Source organism: the organism of the source record quoted next, unplaced genomic scaffold (assembly GCF_019419815.1).
Source record: "Pyrus x bretschneideri cultivar Hongxiangsu unplaced genomic scaffold, Pyrus_bretschneideri_v1 Contig295, whole genome shotgun sequence".
Taxonomy (NCBI): Eukaryota; Viridiplantae; Streptophyta; class Magnoliopsida; order Rosales; family Rosaceae; genus Pyrus; species Pyrus x bretschneideri.
The window spans coordinates 33,602-50,199 of NW_025999607.1; the positions used below are offsets into that span (position 1 = coordinate 33,602).

The 16,598-nt window shown below is 38.2% G+C and overlaps 2 protein-coding genes and 1 long non-coding RNA gene across 4 annotated transcripts; 2 read left to right on the top strand and 1 right to left on the bottom strand.

Moving 5' to 3' along the window:
- Positions 1 to 2,394: 2,394 nt before the first annotated feature.
- Positions 2,395 to 3,567, top strand: LOC125479548. Its single transcript, XR_007260099.1, has 4 exons — positions 2,395 to 2,443; positions 2,610 to 2,883; positions 3,016 to 3,209; positions 3,331 to 3,567. It is a non-coding gene; the product is annotated as an uncharacterized LOC125479548 (long non-coding RNA).
- A 1,560-nt stretch (positions 3,568 to 5,127) lies between these two features.
- On the bottom strand, positions 5,128 to 10,899 carry LOC125468222 (TMV resistance protein N-like). 2 transcript variants are annotated; one of them, XR_007260097.1, is made up of 6 exons: positions 9,786 to 10,882; positions 8,557 to 9,685; positions 8,179 to 8,454; positions 6,572 to 7,498; positions 5,943 to 6,498; positions 5,128 to 5,200 (listed from the first exon to the last, which is right to left on the bottom strand). XR_007260097.1 is itself a non-coding variant. In XM_048588996.1 (6 exons), the coding sequence occupies exons 2-6, from the start codon at positions 10,301 to 10,303 to the stop codon at positions 6,004 to 6,006; spliced, it is 3,345 nt and encodes a 1,114-aa protein (XP_048444953.1). In that variant the 5' UTR covers positions 10,304 to 10,604; positions 10,779 to 10,899; the 3' UTR covers positions 5,702 to 6,003. The 2 variants fall into 2 exon arrangements, 1 of the variants encoding a protein (XP_048444953.1); XM_048588996.1 differs by lacking the exon at positions 5,128 to 5,200 and having other exon boundaries at positions 5,702 to 6,498; positions 9,786 to 10,604; positions 10,779 to 10,899.
- Positions 10,900 to 14,247: 3,348 nt separating this feature from the next.
- LOC103950030 (protein ALP1-like) lies at positions 14,248 to 15,809 on the top strand. Its single transcript, XM_009361182.3, has 3 exons — positions 14,248 to 14,807; positions 14,893 to 15,118; positions 15,204 to 15,809. Exons 1-3 carry the CDS (start codon positions 14,298 to 14,300, stop codon positions 15,653 to 15,655), a joined length of 1,188 nt encoding a protein of 395 aa, XP_009359457.1. The 5' UTR covers positions 14,248 to 14,297; the 3' UTR covers positions 15,656 to 15,809.
- The last annotated feature ends 789 nt before the right edge of the window (positions 15,810 to 16,598 follow it).

The window sequence follows — 16,598 nt, forward strand, 5'->3', positions numbered from 1 at the left end:
TTAACAGCCTCTGCCCAAAAACTATCAGGCAATCCTGCATGAAATCGCATGCTCCTTTCTCTCTCCATGAGAGTTCGGTTCATTCTCTCAGCAGCTCCATTTTGTTGGGGATTCTTCTTTACTGTGAAGTGCCTTATGATGCCTTCCTGCTTGCAGTAATCGGTGAACTCATTACTTGTATATTCACCTCCATTGTCACTTCTCAGATACTTGATCTTTCTTCCAGTTTGATTCTCGGTCTCAGTTTTCCATTCCTTGAACTTTGCAAAAACCTCGGATTTCTGCTTCATGAAATAAATCCAAACCTTCCTAGAAAAATCATCCATGAAAGTAACAAAATACTTGGCTCCACCATTTGATTTAGTTGGAGCAGGACCCCAAACATCTGAGTGAATATAGCTGAGTTGCTCCTTACTTCGGCTATCTGCACTGCTACTTGCGAATGATACCTTTCTTTGCTTCCCAAGAACACAGTATTCACAAAAGTCCAGTTTGCAAGCTGACACGCCTTCCAACAAGCCTTGCTTGTGTAATTCTTGCAATCCCTTCTGGCTTATGTGCCCGAGCCTATGATGCCATAGTTCAGTCTTGTCTTCTATACTTTGATTTACAGAAACAGCTGCTCCCCCGACTATAGTGGTCCCAATTAACTTATACAACTTATTGGGTTGTAGGTCACCCTGCATTACCACTAGCGATCCTTTGGTTACCCTGAGTCTTCCTTTTTTAGACTTGTACTCATAACCGGCCTCATCTAAAGTACCCAAGGAAATCAAATTCTTTCTTAGTCTAGGGACATACCTGACGTTCCCTAAAGCTCGTATCATCCCATCGAACATTCTGATTCGAACAGTGCCGATTCCTCTTACAGGACATGAAGAATCATCCCCCATTAAGACTTCCCCGCTGCTGACTTCTTTGTAAGTATCGAACCATTCTTTTACTGCACACATATGAAACGTGCATCCAGTATCCAAAATCCAATTGAAAGCCTTGGAGCCCGATGTTACCGAAAGAAGTTCCCCGTCACTCTCATGTTCGGTGACTGCACTAGCGGAACCTGAGCTTCCTTCCATCTTGGCTTTCTTTTCTTTCCAAATCTTGCAGTTCCTCTTCCAATGATCGGCTGAACCACATTCGAAGCAACCTTCCTTCTTTTCCTTTTTCTTCTTGGATTTTGACCTACCTCTGTTGCCAGTTTTCTCTTCCCTTGTCTTTTCCCGCCCCCTCTCCTTGCCTTTGGCATAAAGGCCTTGAGAGCTTTCAGTTATATCATCTAGTTTAGCATATGACTGAAGAGCTTGAATTACGTCTTCAAGCTTCAAGGACTCTTTTCCAAACATTAGAGTTGTTCGAAAGTGCTTGAAAGACGAAGGTAGAGACCTTAGCAGGATGATAGCCATATCATCATCTTTGTAAGTTTCTTCGACTTTCTGAAGATTAGCTATGCAATTCTGGAACCTGCATACGTGATCTTCAATATCACCTCCTTCTTCTAGTCGAAGCCCGAATAGTTCATCCTTTAGAAAAAGTTTATTGGACACGGTTTTGCCCATATAAACATTCTCCAATTTTTCCCATGCTTCCTGGGCAGACATCTTTTCGGTGATGTGTGACCGAACTGATCTTGTGAGATGGATCTCGATGGAACTCTTGGCCTTCTTGAGAACCTTATTCCATGCTGCTTCTGTCATGCTTTCCGGCTTCTTACCATCAAGTGCATCATCCAAATCCTGCTGTATCAGTACGTTCTTCATCATCCTTTGCCAGTCCGTGAAGTCATCCTTGCCGTCAAAAGGTTTTAACGCAGGTCCTTGATCCGCATTCATCTTCCCTTTTAACATCGTAGAACACCTTGATCCTAGCTCTTGATACCAATTGTTGAAAAAAACTCGCACACTGGACCTTGTTCTTTGATGTAACCAACGGCAATAGACTAAACTAGCAAATATAGAAAACTTAGAAACACACAAGAATTATACTGGTTCGGCAGAACTTATGCCTACGTCCAGTTGTGATTTCCCTAGGTAGAGAAATCACCGCTTCTTTGATTAATAATAGAGATTACAGAACTTATGCAAACCCTAGAACTAATCTCAAACCTCTCTGCTGTTTGGCTGTTTTCTCTCTCTACTGTTAAACAGCCTTGCCGCACCCTATTTATAGATATAGGGTTGGCTTACATGTCCTTTACATATTATAATTCCTATTCTAAGTGGAATAGGAAATTAGACTTCCTTTCCAATTCCAAATAGACTTCTAGGATTTCTAATCTAAATTGAATCAGGAAACTAAGATTCTTTCCTAGCCCTTTTAGGAGAAGAATTGGTGCACCCTTTCCCTAAAACAATCCTAAACAGAAAAGGACACAAATTGACGAGCCAAAAACTAACAGAACTCTCTCCTCCCCTTACTCAATCCTCTGCTTCTTCTTTGATTCATGGTTGGTTGATTTATAAAAAACCTTCAAGGATAAGTTTGGGGTGGGATCTGGGTTTTCTCTGCATTACTCAAATTTTGCATTTTTTTTTTCTGGATTTCAATTAAGAAATTAATAAATTTGGGGGTTTCTGATTTTGTGTTTTGCTGTTTATATGCTGGAATAACAGGACAAGGAGGAAGACAAGGAGTTGGACCCTGGATGTGCTCTCCTTCGTCCATCATGCGTCTGCATGTCCTCATTCACAGGATAAGTACCATCCTTATACTTGATTTTCTACTGTTTTGTTTGGTTTTAATTCTCTCTGCCATTCTCACTCCACTTTCTCTGTCTCTCACTCAGTTTGAAGCTTTTCAACTTTTCGCACAAATTGCTTAAAAATTCCAGCTCTCAAACATCTTAGATCCCTTACTCACCCTTCTGTCATCGACACCCCAAAGGAAGTTAGTAATTTTGATTGTTCTCTGGGGTTGGTTTTGTTCATGAATAAAGTACTGTGTTTTTGCTATATTTTGGTTTCGAGAAGTTGATGGTTTTGGGTTATGTTCTTTTTTCCCTTTTTTCTCAATTCTCAGTGAGTGGCACTTTTTCTCAATGGAAGATGATAGTTCAAATGTGTCAATGGTTCTAGAAATGCAATTACAAGTTTACGTACATTCAGTCTACCAACAGCATTTCTATGCGCACAAGTCAGACACATGGATATGTTCCAATCTCTGCGACAAGCACTACTGCGAGGCCACTACCATATGCAAATATCTACATACATGTCAGTTCCCTTTCTCACCCTCTTCATGTTTTACCCAATATTATGTTTTTTATCTGATTTCATGGGTTTTCTTGACCCTTTTCCATTCTTTGATATATGTAATTTGTTGTTATGTTTTCAGGATCTGGGTCTTTTTTCAATTTGCATTTTGGTTGTCCAAGATTTCCAGGTTTTTGTATAAAAATATAAGAACAAAACTGCACATTGAGGAGTTTATGATGAACTTTTTGGAGTGTCGGTAACACTTCACTTTAGGAATATGTAAAACTACTAATCATTGTTTGATAATTCCTTACATATGTGTGTAATGAACGACTTGGACTTTACCATAAATTAATTTAATTTCTATTGCAGCAAATCTGGTCATTTTCTGTGTAAGTTTCCCCTCATGGTTCAGTTCTGGCATTCCCCTCAAAACATCGTTTGTCATTTCCACTTTTTCTGTGTTCAGCTTACATACCTTACGTATATATTGGAGACTACGACGATAAAAGATGTCAGTTGAATGTATATAAAAGCCTGCTTATCTTATCGACCTCATTCACTCACGTGTCCTTCTGTTCATTCATGATTGTGTTGAATTTATTCAGGTTAAATGTGTTTTATTCATGCAGTTGCGTCTAAAACAGTTGATTCCCGCCGTAACACGCGGGAATATTTTCTAGTTATTTCTGTACGCTTCCATTTGCTTTCATATGCTTCATCTCTCCATAAATGTCAAAAAAAAAAAAAAACCTGTGTTTATCCAAATCAATCCTAGAATCCCGAAAGCAAAATTCATCCAGATCGTTCCAATCTCCCTTCTCTCAGTTCCTTCCCGCTCGATTCTCTCTGGCTGCTCTCTCTAAAATACCCACTCGCCGTTGCCTTCTCTCCGATGTTTCAATTTGCCGGCGACGACTTCTAGGATTCTGGTGACGGCCAACCTCGAGGTTGGTCTCAACCGTCTTATCCCCAATCCCCGATATCCTCAGGTTTTCCCCAAAATTTGATCGTTTATGATTCTACTCTCAACAATTCTCCCCATGGATGCTCAACGTCTCCTCTCACTCTCTCTCTCTCTCTCTCTCTCCAACTGGTAGAGTTTTTTAATTATTATTCCAATTTTGGTTACTGGGTTGTGGAATTTACAGATTTTTTTTTCTGGGTTATCAACAGTATATATATGCATGACAAGTATAAACAACATTTTAGGCACAGGTTGAAAGTGCAGTGTTGACAGTCCGAATTTGTATACATTGAGAGCATATAGTGTCAAAATTTAGTCACAGGTTCATATAACTTTGATAAACTTTGTCATCCGTAAATTTATTCCGAATATGGAATTATTTTGATCTTAAATATGACATTTGGATATGCCCAGTGGTATTTTCCTTTGGTAGCTCAAATCATCTCATATCATTAAGTGGAGTTTTATGTTTGATGAGGCCATTTTTTATAGTTAAGGGTGTAAGTTTAGTTACGCCTTTTCGCTGTTTTCAGTAAAGATGGTACCGAACTTTCATGTTTCTTGATTTTTTTGTTGACACCCTTTCAGATTGCAATGGTAAATGGCGGAAAATCGAGAAAGGTCAATGGCTTTATTCTAACATGGATGGCTTTATTCTCTATATTTAAGTTATTCTGAAATGGTAAATAGTTTAGATCCTTTTTTAATTTTAACTTCTAATGTTCTGTTACTTTTTGTGAATATTCAATTTTTGCCGGGCATTTGACCGGATATCCAAGGAGCATTTAGATGGAGGGTAATACATACTTTTTTACATGCCATATAATTTTGTTGAATACACATACGATAATACCTCCTTTCACATAGTATGAACCAAAATATATGAACAAAAACTTATTTTTTTGAAATGTTAATGTACTTATTGAAATGTTTTTGTAATTTTTTTAGACTGAGGAGGAGCAACAGAGGCTCATAGAACTCCAATTTGTTTTGATGTCGCTGTTTGCTTCACAAACCTCTACGCTTTGCTTCCACACAGTATGTTTGAGGACAACTCTACACCTTAATTTCTGCTTTTCTTTGATTTCTGCAAGTTTGAGGGTTGGGTATAAAAAAAATGCAAGCTTTTGCATAAGTAAAATACTTTTTGCTTCCAGCTTTTTGCTCTGATCATCTGGGTGCTTTTTGATGATCATCTGTTTTCGGGTTTTGATCTATCAATGCAAGATTGTATGTCGTGTTTTTTGTCTGTTTGAAGTGTTATCTGATGCTTAAGATTTTTTTGTTTTTTTGTTTTTTTGTTTTTTTAATTGTTTGGTAATTTAGAATTGGATTTATGGGTTCAATTCAGTTTTAGAACTATAAATGGAGAGTTGGGTTTCTGTGCAGGAGTTGAGGTCAAAAGTGTAATTGATTGGAGTTTAGAGTGAGTTCGTCAAACTCTTCATCTCCAACTTCGCACCATAAACTAATGACTGTGATATGGACACTTGGACACCTATATGTTAGTTATTGTAAATATGGTTGTAAATAGATTTCCACATGAATGTAAATACTGTTGCATATCATAGCTATTTAGAACTTTCAACATGTTTTATACAGTTTTAATACCCACAACATTGCGCGGGCATCGTCACTAGTTAAAATTCTATAGCTCAAGAGTAAAAAAGTAATACTCAAATTTATGCAGGTTATGCTGTGACTTACTAACATGGATTCTGAGTAAACTCTGAGACATTGAGCATGAAACAATTATTTGTCTTCCTTGTGCCTTCTGCGGGTATGTTCTTTGTCGTCAAAACTACGACTTTGGCTTGAAGCTGCTTCTTTACAATATTCATATGTTCACTTCAAGATTTTCAGTGTTCGTTTGAGTTCTTTCAAATCTTGCTCGTACACCAAACGAGCCCCGCACTTCTTCACCACATTCACTTTGCATTCGTTCATTCCGAGTGTATAATAAGTTTTAAATAGAAACTGTTCTTGAAGACATTCTTTGCGAGGCAAATAGAATATCCAAAGGTGTTCAGAAACAAGAGGCCATTTAAAGGACCCTGTACTCCATGTACTCTGTTTACGGTTAGTCCGAGGTAAACACCGAATCAAGAATCCATCAATTTCAAGGTCAGCTAGATTTGGCCAGTTCTCCTTTTGTTTTTGAAGAAGACGCAAGATCTCCTTAGGTTGTGCAAAAACAACACAAAAAGCAATCCCCATCCAGCTGCTACACGATTGCGGAGGTAGCTCCACATCTAGCGCATGTCCCGAAGTTTGATTGTTGAACCACTCGGGAATCTCCTTTCCGGGGCAGACAATATGATTATAAAAACTATAGATTTTCTGCACCAAAAGAACCATTTTATGAGAGAGAGAGAGAGAGAGAGAGAGAGAGAGAGAGAGAGAGAGAGAGTACCTCAGTTGCGTATCTCACGATCCTTGAATATATTGTTTTGATCCAGGTTTCATCTTCCACCAATGTAATGCAATTCAGAGAACTGAAAGCAAAATCATACAAATTGGATGGATCCGACAACCTTTTCAATGAAGTACAATCAGTTACATATACGTGTAATTTCCTATTTGGCGGAAGATCTGGCAGTTGCTCGAGTCTTTGGCACCCCGTCAAACAAAGATGCTCAAGTCGAGAAAGGCATTTGATGCTTGCAGGAAGGGTAACAAAATTGTTTCCACTAAGATCTAACTGTTTTAAAGAGGACAAGCAACCAATATCATCGGAGATATCACCTTCACCAAGATCACAATAACGTAGTCTTAACTCCTCCAAACAACGCAAATGATATAAAGAAGACAACACCATACCTGGACAAGGAACATCACTCTTTCTAGTTCCAATTAAACGGACAAGGCTCCAATCATCCCTTGGTTTACCAACTTGTCCAGAAAGCCCAAGAAATTTGAGATTTTTCATATTAACAAATGGCTCTTTTGTGCACGTATTGATACTCAGTTTAGTCAGGCCAACCAGATGTTCAATCGATGAAGGTAATTTCTCAATCGCAGTCCCACGTAAAAAAAGCGTGGACAAACTTTTCATCTGGTTTGAAAATTCTGGGATCTTTTTCACTTTGGAGCATTCAGTAAGAATTAAAGACTCAAGAGAATCCATTTCTACCTTACTTGGGAGGCTCTTAATACTTTTACAGCCACAAAGATTCAAATCTTTAAGTTTTTTAAGAACTGCAATAGATGGGTGAATCTCAACCAAATTCTTACACCACATAAGAATCAACTCCTCAAGATTTGGAAGACCAGTGAAATCTGGGATGCCAATCAATTTATTTGAGTAGCTCAGATCAATACATTTCAACTTGGGAAAGTTCTGTACAATATATGAAATAATATATAAGCTTCCGAAAAACCTTATAATTCTATTTGACATTAAAAAAAAAAAAAGAGTAATGATATATTTACCACTTATTTGTACAATTATTTATACCATCTTTCTAATAGAGGTAGGGCCCGCCAACGGATGTGGATCTCATCTCTACAAGAGAAGTGATACAAATGATGGCACAAATAGGTAGTAAGAGTAGCATTTTTGTTATAAAAAAAAAAAAGAAAAAAAAAAGATTTTTTCTTAGCACCGTATATATGGTTGAATACACCCCACAAAAATTTATTTATTACATACTATTTTATAAAATGACTATTTAGGGCCTAATAATAAGTTAAAAGAAAAAATCTGCAAACATTAAGAAAAATGATATTATCACGGGGGAATCCAATAACATCTAGATGAAACTAAGGCAATCCAATAAAAATGACACTTGTGCAATCATCCCAATAGATCGAAAGACGAAGGAGCTAATTGAAAAAATAAGAAACATTCAAGGTAGTATACGCTGCAAGAAAGGAAAATGATCCCTAATTGACAAAAACCCCAAAATCTATAAAAATAAATAAATAAATAAATAAAATAACCCATAAAAAAATGTGGGGTATGTATAAAACAACCCATAAAAAAATATGTTACGTAGCATTCATTCAATATACTCTTACCTCTTTTCCATCCCATAAACGAACAAGTTTGCTATGACGCATTCTTAGTTCGGTAAGGAAACGAGGGTGAAAGCTTGGTGGAAGAGACTTGGAAGGATACCAACTCCAAATTATAATTCTCAAAGAACATGGAAGAAACTTGGGACTTGAAGAAATGATCAAATTGTCCAATTCTAGAAACCTCAATCCATGCATATTAGAGAAGGCTTCACAACTCCAGTGCACCTCTTCTATTTCAGGTAGCTGTAATCCTATACCTTCAATAGCTCTTGTTCCCTAATAAACAAGAATGTAGGAAACGTAAATTTAACATTTAAGCATATTGCGTTAAAAGAAATCATGTCTTCTTTCGAACTTGGTATTTACATAATGTCTTACCGTATTGGTCGTGAATATATGAAAAATGTCATCGGGAAGCCACAACCTACTCCGTAGACCGGGCTCTTTAGACTCTTGACCAACAATTGTCCATGCCATTTCTTGTATCAAATCATGCATCCCTATGAAGTACTTGGCTGAATTATCATATTGGATGCGTTTTTCAACAGTTAAGAGAGATTTCTCAATTAGTAGATCGATCATAATACTACTAGAAACTTCAAAAGAATTGTCTAGTATTGGAATAACTTGCTTCATGCACTTCCCTTTGTGGAAACATGCAACATCGAGAAAAACTCCCTTCTCCATGTCCTCTAGTCCGTCATAACTGATTTTGAGTGTATTGAAAATTGTTGGATCAGGAACCGTATGAATATTATCCAATACACTCTTCCATGCATCCTGACCCCTCGTATGCAAAAAAGACCCCAATGTTTTAAGAACTAGTGGAAGGCCTCTAGCATATTTTAGGAAATGCTCTGAGAGTTCCAAAAAGTCTTTCTCGGGTTGTTCTTTCCTAAAGGCATTCAGACTAAAGAGCTCAAGTGCTTCGCAGTAATTCAACCCCTGCATCTTATATGATGTTGCTATACCATGTTGGACTAGCAACCCTTCATTTCTAGTCGTAATCACAATTCTACTTCCCATACCAAACCAACTTTGATTTCCAGCCAGTACTTCTAGTTGTTTTAAATCATCCACATCATCGAGTAGGAGAAGAACCTTTTTATTGCGTAAGCACTTCTTAATGAAAATGATTCCGCACTCTTCATCCCAAATTTCTTTAACCTTTTCCTTCAACATCGGAGAAAGAAGTCTTTCTTGAAGACCAATTAGAGTACGGTCTTTTTTAGAAACCTCTCTAATGTTTCCTAGGAAGGAATGAACTTCAAAATGATGGAAGATTTTATCATAAACTAGCTTAGCAAGGGTTGTCTTACCTATGCCACCCATCCCCGTTATCCCTATAAAGCGAACATCATTCGCATCATGAGCTAATAGCGAACTTAGTTGCTCAAGCCTAAAATTAACCCCAACAAATTTCTGTGAAGAATCTAACAATGTGAATGTAGCTTGCACTTTCCTCCACACGCTTTGGACGATTTTTTCAACAAGCTCCCTTTCACACCTACAAAGTATGAAATAACCAATAAAAAAAAACATAAACGAAGCATTCAAGTTTGCCTGTACTAAGACATAGGAAATTATAGTTGTTCATGCATGCTTACTTAGATTCCTTCGAATGCCACCCAGAAATTTTGGATACTTTTTTCAGAGCTTCTCTCCACTGGGTCACCTTCATCTTGTCTTCGGTACTAATGAACTTTTCTTCATGCTCATCGAAGGCTTTGGCAAAAGACCCCCTCTGATTTCCAACGTCAGATGGATCTGTCTCATAAAAGACTGGCAGAACTGTGTTCCTGGCTTCCATGCATTGAAGAATGGTTGTAAGTTCATTCAAGCACCATTTGGAAGAAGCGTAGTTTGGTGAGAGAACAACGATTGCAATATGTGATTCCTTGATTGCACTCGGGAGCTCAAGATGAATACTTGTTCCTCCTTCAAGCTCTCGATCGTCAAAGAAAGTTGTAATTCCTTGGCACTTGCACAATTCATGGTATAAATGAGATACAAAACCCTTGCGGGTGTCTAGACCTCTAAAACTCAAAAACACATCATACTTCCATCGAGGAGCGGATTCATTCGAAACAAAAGATGCAGAGGCTCTTTGGGTGCTCAATGCCATTGGAAAAAGAAAAAAAAAAGAACGGTTGCTATAAATCGAGTACTCCGAACAATAACTGAATGAAAAAGTAAATAGATAGAAGATTAATGTTTTAAAATTTTAAAAAAGATTGAAATTTTGAAACTTTAAATCTTCTTTTGGTAATTTACAAAATGCAATTTTATTCGTAACTAAAGGGACTCATTGTGGTCAGATATTTAACTCAGTACCAACACATATTTGACAATTCGATTTGATCTTACAGTCCTTAATAACTCAGTTTCAACCGTTGAATCAGATTCAGTTATTGGAAAAATGGGTTCTGCAAACAAAAAAGAGAAACAAAAACTAGTAAGTAAAACAAAAATGAGCAGTGCACAGGAAAATAGAAACTTTAAATCTTGTTTTGTCAATTGAAAATGTATATTAAGAAAAAGAGATTAAGGACTCAAAGCAAATACCAGAAAAGCAAAATACTGAATCAACACAAACTTACACGGGCAGAGAGAAGTGAGAAATGACAAGAAAAGAAGCAGAAAAATCACACTCAAGATTCTCACGGCAAAGTTGTAGGAAGAGAGGAAGTCGAGAGAGAGGTAGGAATGGAAATAAATGGGAGAGAGAAGGACAATCAACTACTTCTACTGGTAGTGGTCCTGTTGGTGGTGACCACACGGTTTAGTGTGGGTCATAGTGAAAACCAGTGTGAACAGCCAACATTCTACACACTCCTACTCCTGCTCCTAAGTTGGACCAAAAATAATTATTCTTTCTATGTGGCCTCCATTCATTCACTCGTTCCTTCCTTTTGTTCTTCTCTTTTTTTGGAACGTCAAGTATCTGGACGCTTTCCAACTACTTGCTTGGTAAGACTCTAGCGATTTCTGACTTGTGAGATTGAATTAATCTAAAGTGAAAAGGACAAATGAAATCATGGAGAGAAATTGGTTGAGATTGAGGCATCATCAAGGATTATCTTTCAAATGTTATTCAATGGGCTATATCTCTATTAGAGAGAAATTTTTAATGTTTACAAAACGTGGATCTTTAGTTTACTTTCTTGGTTTGATTGATCATGCAATTTAACAATTAAATATCATTTATACAACGAAGTGCAATGACTGCTAACCCTTTTTGCGGAAAGCGTTTCTACAACTATTGCAACAGGCAACATCTAACAATATGTGATTCTGTATCGGATAGCAGATAGATGTTCGGATAGGTTAGCTCCCTCGGAGATGACCATGTTATCTGTGTTATAGAAGATGATCTCCCGGGGAAGATTTTTGCAACTGGTAGTGTGTGCATCGAAAAGAAGTTCATAGGAACTGACACCAGATAACGAAGATCAAAGAGAGTGAACACTCACAGATAAACAACTCGCCACTCTAAGGAATCCACCAAAGAGATAAGAGTTTATGGATAGGAAGAAAAACACTATTCACTAAACCAAGTTGAGTGTTTGCAAAAGAGGTGATGTAATATTTCAAATGAAATCAGCGCGGACAATAGTGTGTCCTTTTTTGCTTTCGTATTTCCTGGAAATTGTAGTCTCCCAAGGGTTTGACAGTATTGCATGCATCTTTGGAGCATTTGATGTAAAGTGCTTGCTGCATTTTCCAATGGCATTGAGCAAGCAAAGAGTCTCCAATTCTCCAGCTGCTGCTCCGTGGGAATACGACGTGTTTATAAGTTTCAGGGGTGAGGACACGAGGGATAGTTTTACAAATGATTTATATGAAAAAGTGGTCGGCAAGCAATCAAAACGTTTAGGGACGACAAATGATTTATAGCTCTTGAATGCAATTGAAGAATCGCGGTCTGCTTTCATTGTCCTCTCACCAAATTATGCTTGCTTAGATGAGCCTTCACATATTGTTGAATGCTTGTCAGATAGGAAGACCATTCGACTAATTCTCTACAATTATATGCGTCTTGTGTAGTATTTGCACAACTTGAAAGACATGGATCTTAGTTATTCCAATGACTTGATGAATAAAGTGGATTTGATTGGTATTCCGAATCTCGAGAGCTTGCACTTTAAAAGTTGTACAGATTTTGCTCGAGATTCACCCATCTTTTGCAGTTCACAAGAGGCTTAAAGTTTTGAAACTTTATGGCTGTAAAAATACTGAGTATCCCAAGTGAGGTGAATATTTCAGTCTATCTGGCTGAGCAAAAGTGAAAAAGACTTCGAAATTTTCTGGTTGGCCTTGTTATACAGAATCTGAGTCATTGCAAAAATCTCTTATGCCTCCCGAGTGTAATTTGCAGTTTGAAAGTCTCTTATATCACTCTGTCTAGGTGCTCAATCTTAACACACTGAGGCCCTGTTTGGTACACCGTATAAGGCACCGGATAGGATTAATAATACGGTGTACCGTGTTTGGTGACCATTTGGATTAAATAAGCACCGGATTAAATAATCCGGGCCCACCTTTTTTACCCGGTGCTTACCTGCTTAGTAATACCGTGCAAATACACGGTACAAATTAGTCGGGCTTCGGTTGGAAAGAGCAGTTCCTCGCCATCTCTTCCTCTCCAGTGCTCTCCAGGTGCTCTTTCTTCCTCTCCAGGCACTCTTTCTTCCTCTCATCCCAGGTTCGTCTTCTCAACTTCTTCTTCGTTTGAATCACAATACTTTTCAGATTTCTTCTTCTAGGATTCCGCCCCTCCCTCTATTCTTCCCCCTCCTCCTATTTTTCTTGCAATTTTCTTTCAATTGATTGAATCTAGTTATCATTCTCTCTAATTATGCAATTGATTATGTAATTTTGTGTTTTAATTAGAATTTTTGAATTTTAGGGTTTTCTATTGGGGTCGAATTTAGGGTGTGTGTTTGTGCAGCGTGTGTGTGCAGGGGGTGTGTGTGTGTGTGTGTGCAGGGTGTGTGTGTGTGTGTGTGTGTGCAGGGTGTGTGTGTGTGTGTGTGTGCAGATTGTGTGTGTGTGTGTGTGTGTGCAGATTGTGTGTGTGTGTGTGTTATGCAGATTGTGTGTGTGTGTGTGTGCAGCGTGAGTGTGTGTGTGTGTATGTGTGTGCAGCGTGTGTGTGTGTGTAGCGTGTGTGTGCAGGGGGTGTGTGTGTGTGTGCGCAGATTGTGTGTGTGTGTGTGTGTGTGCGCAGATTGTGTGTGTGTGTGTGTGTGTGTTATGCAGATTGTGTGTGTGTGTGTGTGTGTGCAGCGTGAGTGTGTGTGTGTGTATGTGTGTGCAGCGTGTGTGTGTGTGTGTGTGTGTGCAGGGTGTGTGTGTGTGTGTGTGTGTGTGCAGGGTGTGTGTGTGTGTGTGTGTGCAGATTGTGTGTGTGTGTGTGTGTGTGTGCAGATTGTGTGTGTGTGTGTGTGTTATGCAGATTGTGTGTGTGTGTGTGTGTGTGCAGCGTGAGTGTGTGTGTGTGTATGTGTGTGCAGCGTGTGTGTGCGTGCGTGTGTGCGCAGGGTGTGTGTGTGTGTGTGTGTGTGCAGGGTGTGTGTGTGTGTGCAGGGTGTGTGTGTGTGTGTGCAGGGTGTGTGTGTGTGTGTGTGTGTGTGCAGCGTGTGTGTGTGTGTGTGTGTGTGTGTGCAGATTGTGTGTGTGTGTGCAGCGTGTGTGTGTGTGCAGATTGTGTGTGTGTGTGTATGCAGATTGTGTGTGTGTGTGTGTGTGTGTGTGTGCAGCGATGTGCGCAGATAGTGTGTGCAGTGTGTGTGCAGGGTGTGTGTGGTGTGCAGCGATGTGCGCAGATAGTGTGTGCAGTGTGTGTGTGTGTGTGGTGTGCAGCGATGTGCGCAGATAGTGTGTGCAGTGTGTGTGTGTGTGTGTGTGTGTGTGTGTGTGTGTGTGTGTGTGCAGCGTGTGTGTGTGTGTGTGTGTGTGTGTGTGTGTGTGTGTATGTGTGTGTGTGTGTGTGTGTGCAGCGTGTGTGTGTGTGTTAACATGCTTCCTTCCGTTTTCAGTGTTATTATGCATTCATGCTCCAGTTACTTAATTTTTTTGCCACTATCTAATAATGTTATTTTATATTATCACTAGACATGGATCAAAGAAAGATTGCGGCATGCTTCATTGTTAGCGTGTGGTACTTGAATATTGTGACTTGGTTGATGATGTGGTTCATCAAGAATCATAATTCAGCTAGAAGGCGGAATCGGCAACTTGCACTTAGAAATCGCACATTTGTTAGGAGAATGGTAGGGTCAGCCTATTTAGATAGCATAATAGGATATGATGATGTTCAGTGTGTGAACCAAATTAGAATGGATAGAAGAACGTTCCACTATTTATGTCAAATGCTTCGTGACCACGGTAGAGTAAAATTGGATGGTGTAGTGACAATGGAAGAACAAGTTTGCATGTTTTTGCATATACTTGCACATCATGTCAAGAATCGTACAATTGGGAGTAGGTTTTGTCGATCGGGGGAGACCATAAGTAGGTATTTCAATTCCATTCTACATGGAGTGTTAAGGCTACAAGGTACACTTTTGAAAGTGCCAGAACCCATTCCTAATGCCTACCCAGATCCTAAATGGAGTTGGTTTGAGGTATTCTTCATATTTTATAAAAATTACTTCTAAAATTAATATAATTAAATATATTGAGCATACTAATGTTAATGATTTTTTTTAGAATTGCTTGGGGGCATTGGATGGGACTTACATTAACGTTCATGTCCCTGAGCGAGATAAACCAAGATACCGATCAAGGAAGGGAGAGATTGCGACCAATATGTTGGGAGTCTGTAATGTGGACATGAATTTTATATTTGTGTACCCAGGTTGGGAAGGGTCGGCATCTGATTCTAGAGTACTCCGAGATGCGATAAGTAGACCATCGGGATTAAAAGTTCCCACGGGTAACAATAGATTATTTGTTTATATTAGTAATTTGAATCCTCATTTTTCTTATATATAGTAACATACATTTTTTTTGTGTGTTAGGGTGTTACTACCTTGTGGATGGTGGGTACACAAATGGTCCAGGATACCTTGCACCGTATAGGGGAGTGCGTTACCATCTCTCGGAGTGGAGAAATAGAAGACTCCCGATTAATCATGAGGAGTATTTTAATATGAAACATGCTCAAGCTAGAAATATCATTGAAAGATGTTTTGGACTACTTAAGATGCGTTGGAGCATCTTAAGAGGTCCATCATTTTTCCCAATTAAAACACAATTTAGGATTATGACAGCATGCTGCCTATTACATAATCTTATTAGAAGACATATGTCAGCTGATCCAATAGAAAATGAAATCCTAAACTTGGACGAATCTGAAAGTAGTGATGATGATGAAGATATGATTGACAGTGTTCAACCTACACAAGAATGGACTGCATGGAGAAACACTTTGGCTATGAATATGTACAATGAGTGGCGTGCACAAGTGTGATTTGATTAAATTTTTTTACATATGCATGTTGTGATTTGGTTATGGTTTGTTATTTGAACAAATAGTGATTTCTTATGTATTCGGTTATGATACTTTATTCGAACAAAGTGCAACCTGGTTATGTATTTATTTAAAAAGTGTGATGATTTGCTTATGGTTTTTATCACTTACTATTAATTATATGCATTATTGATTATATGTCGTAATGCCAATATAAAGGGTGTTCCACATGTTGTGTATGTAATTTTAGGAATGGAAAGTGAACAAAGTAGTCAACCAAAAGGAAGTAGAAGGGTTTGGAAACAACATGAAGAAGATTATGCAATAGTTTATGACATGGTTAATAAAACTGGTTTTGCATGGAATGATGTACGAAAATGTATTGAGGTGGTTGGATTATATATCGTAACGATTGTAGTTGTTTTTTGTGAACCTTTTTTTATGTTATTAGAAAATATTTTGAATTTGATGTATGAAATTTACTATTTTTCTTTGTTATTTGAAAATTTATGTGGTTTTCAATAGGTATAAATATGAGAAAAGTTCAACAAACAAAGAAAGTTTTGTTAAATTTTTTTTTTCTTTTGTCCTATCCGGTTCAGTACCAAACACAGTATAAATAATACGGTCATTAATCCGATACTGCACCAAACGCCCGACTAATTTAGTCAGTACTATCCGGTGGCTATTTATCCTATCCGACAGAAATAGTCAGTACAGTCCGAGCTGCCAAACAGGGCCTGAGGAGATTAAAGCAGCTCACAAATCATACGAAGAAGAAAGAAGATTTAGAAAAGAAACTATGAATCTCAAAGAATTTCTATTTCCTTTTTCTGTAATTGTATTCACACATACCCGCAATACATGGAGGGAAAAGCCCCTTTTAGCCCTAGTGTGATGCTGATATGATTCTGAAAAAAGTGATTATCAAAAAAAAGTTGGG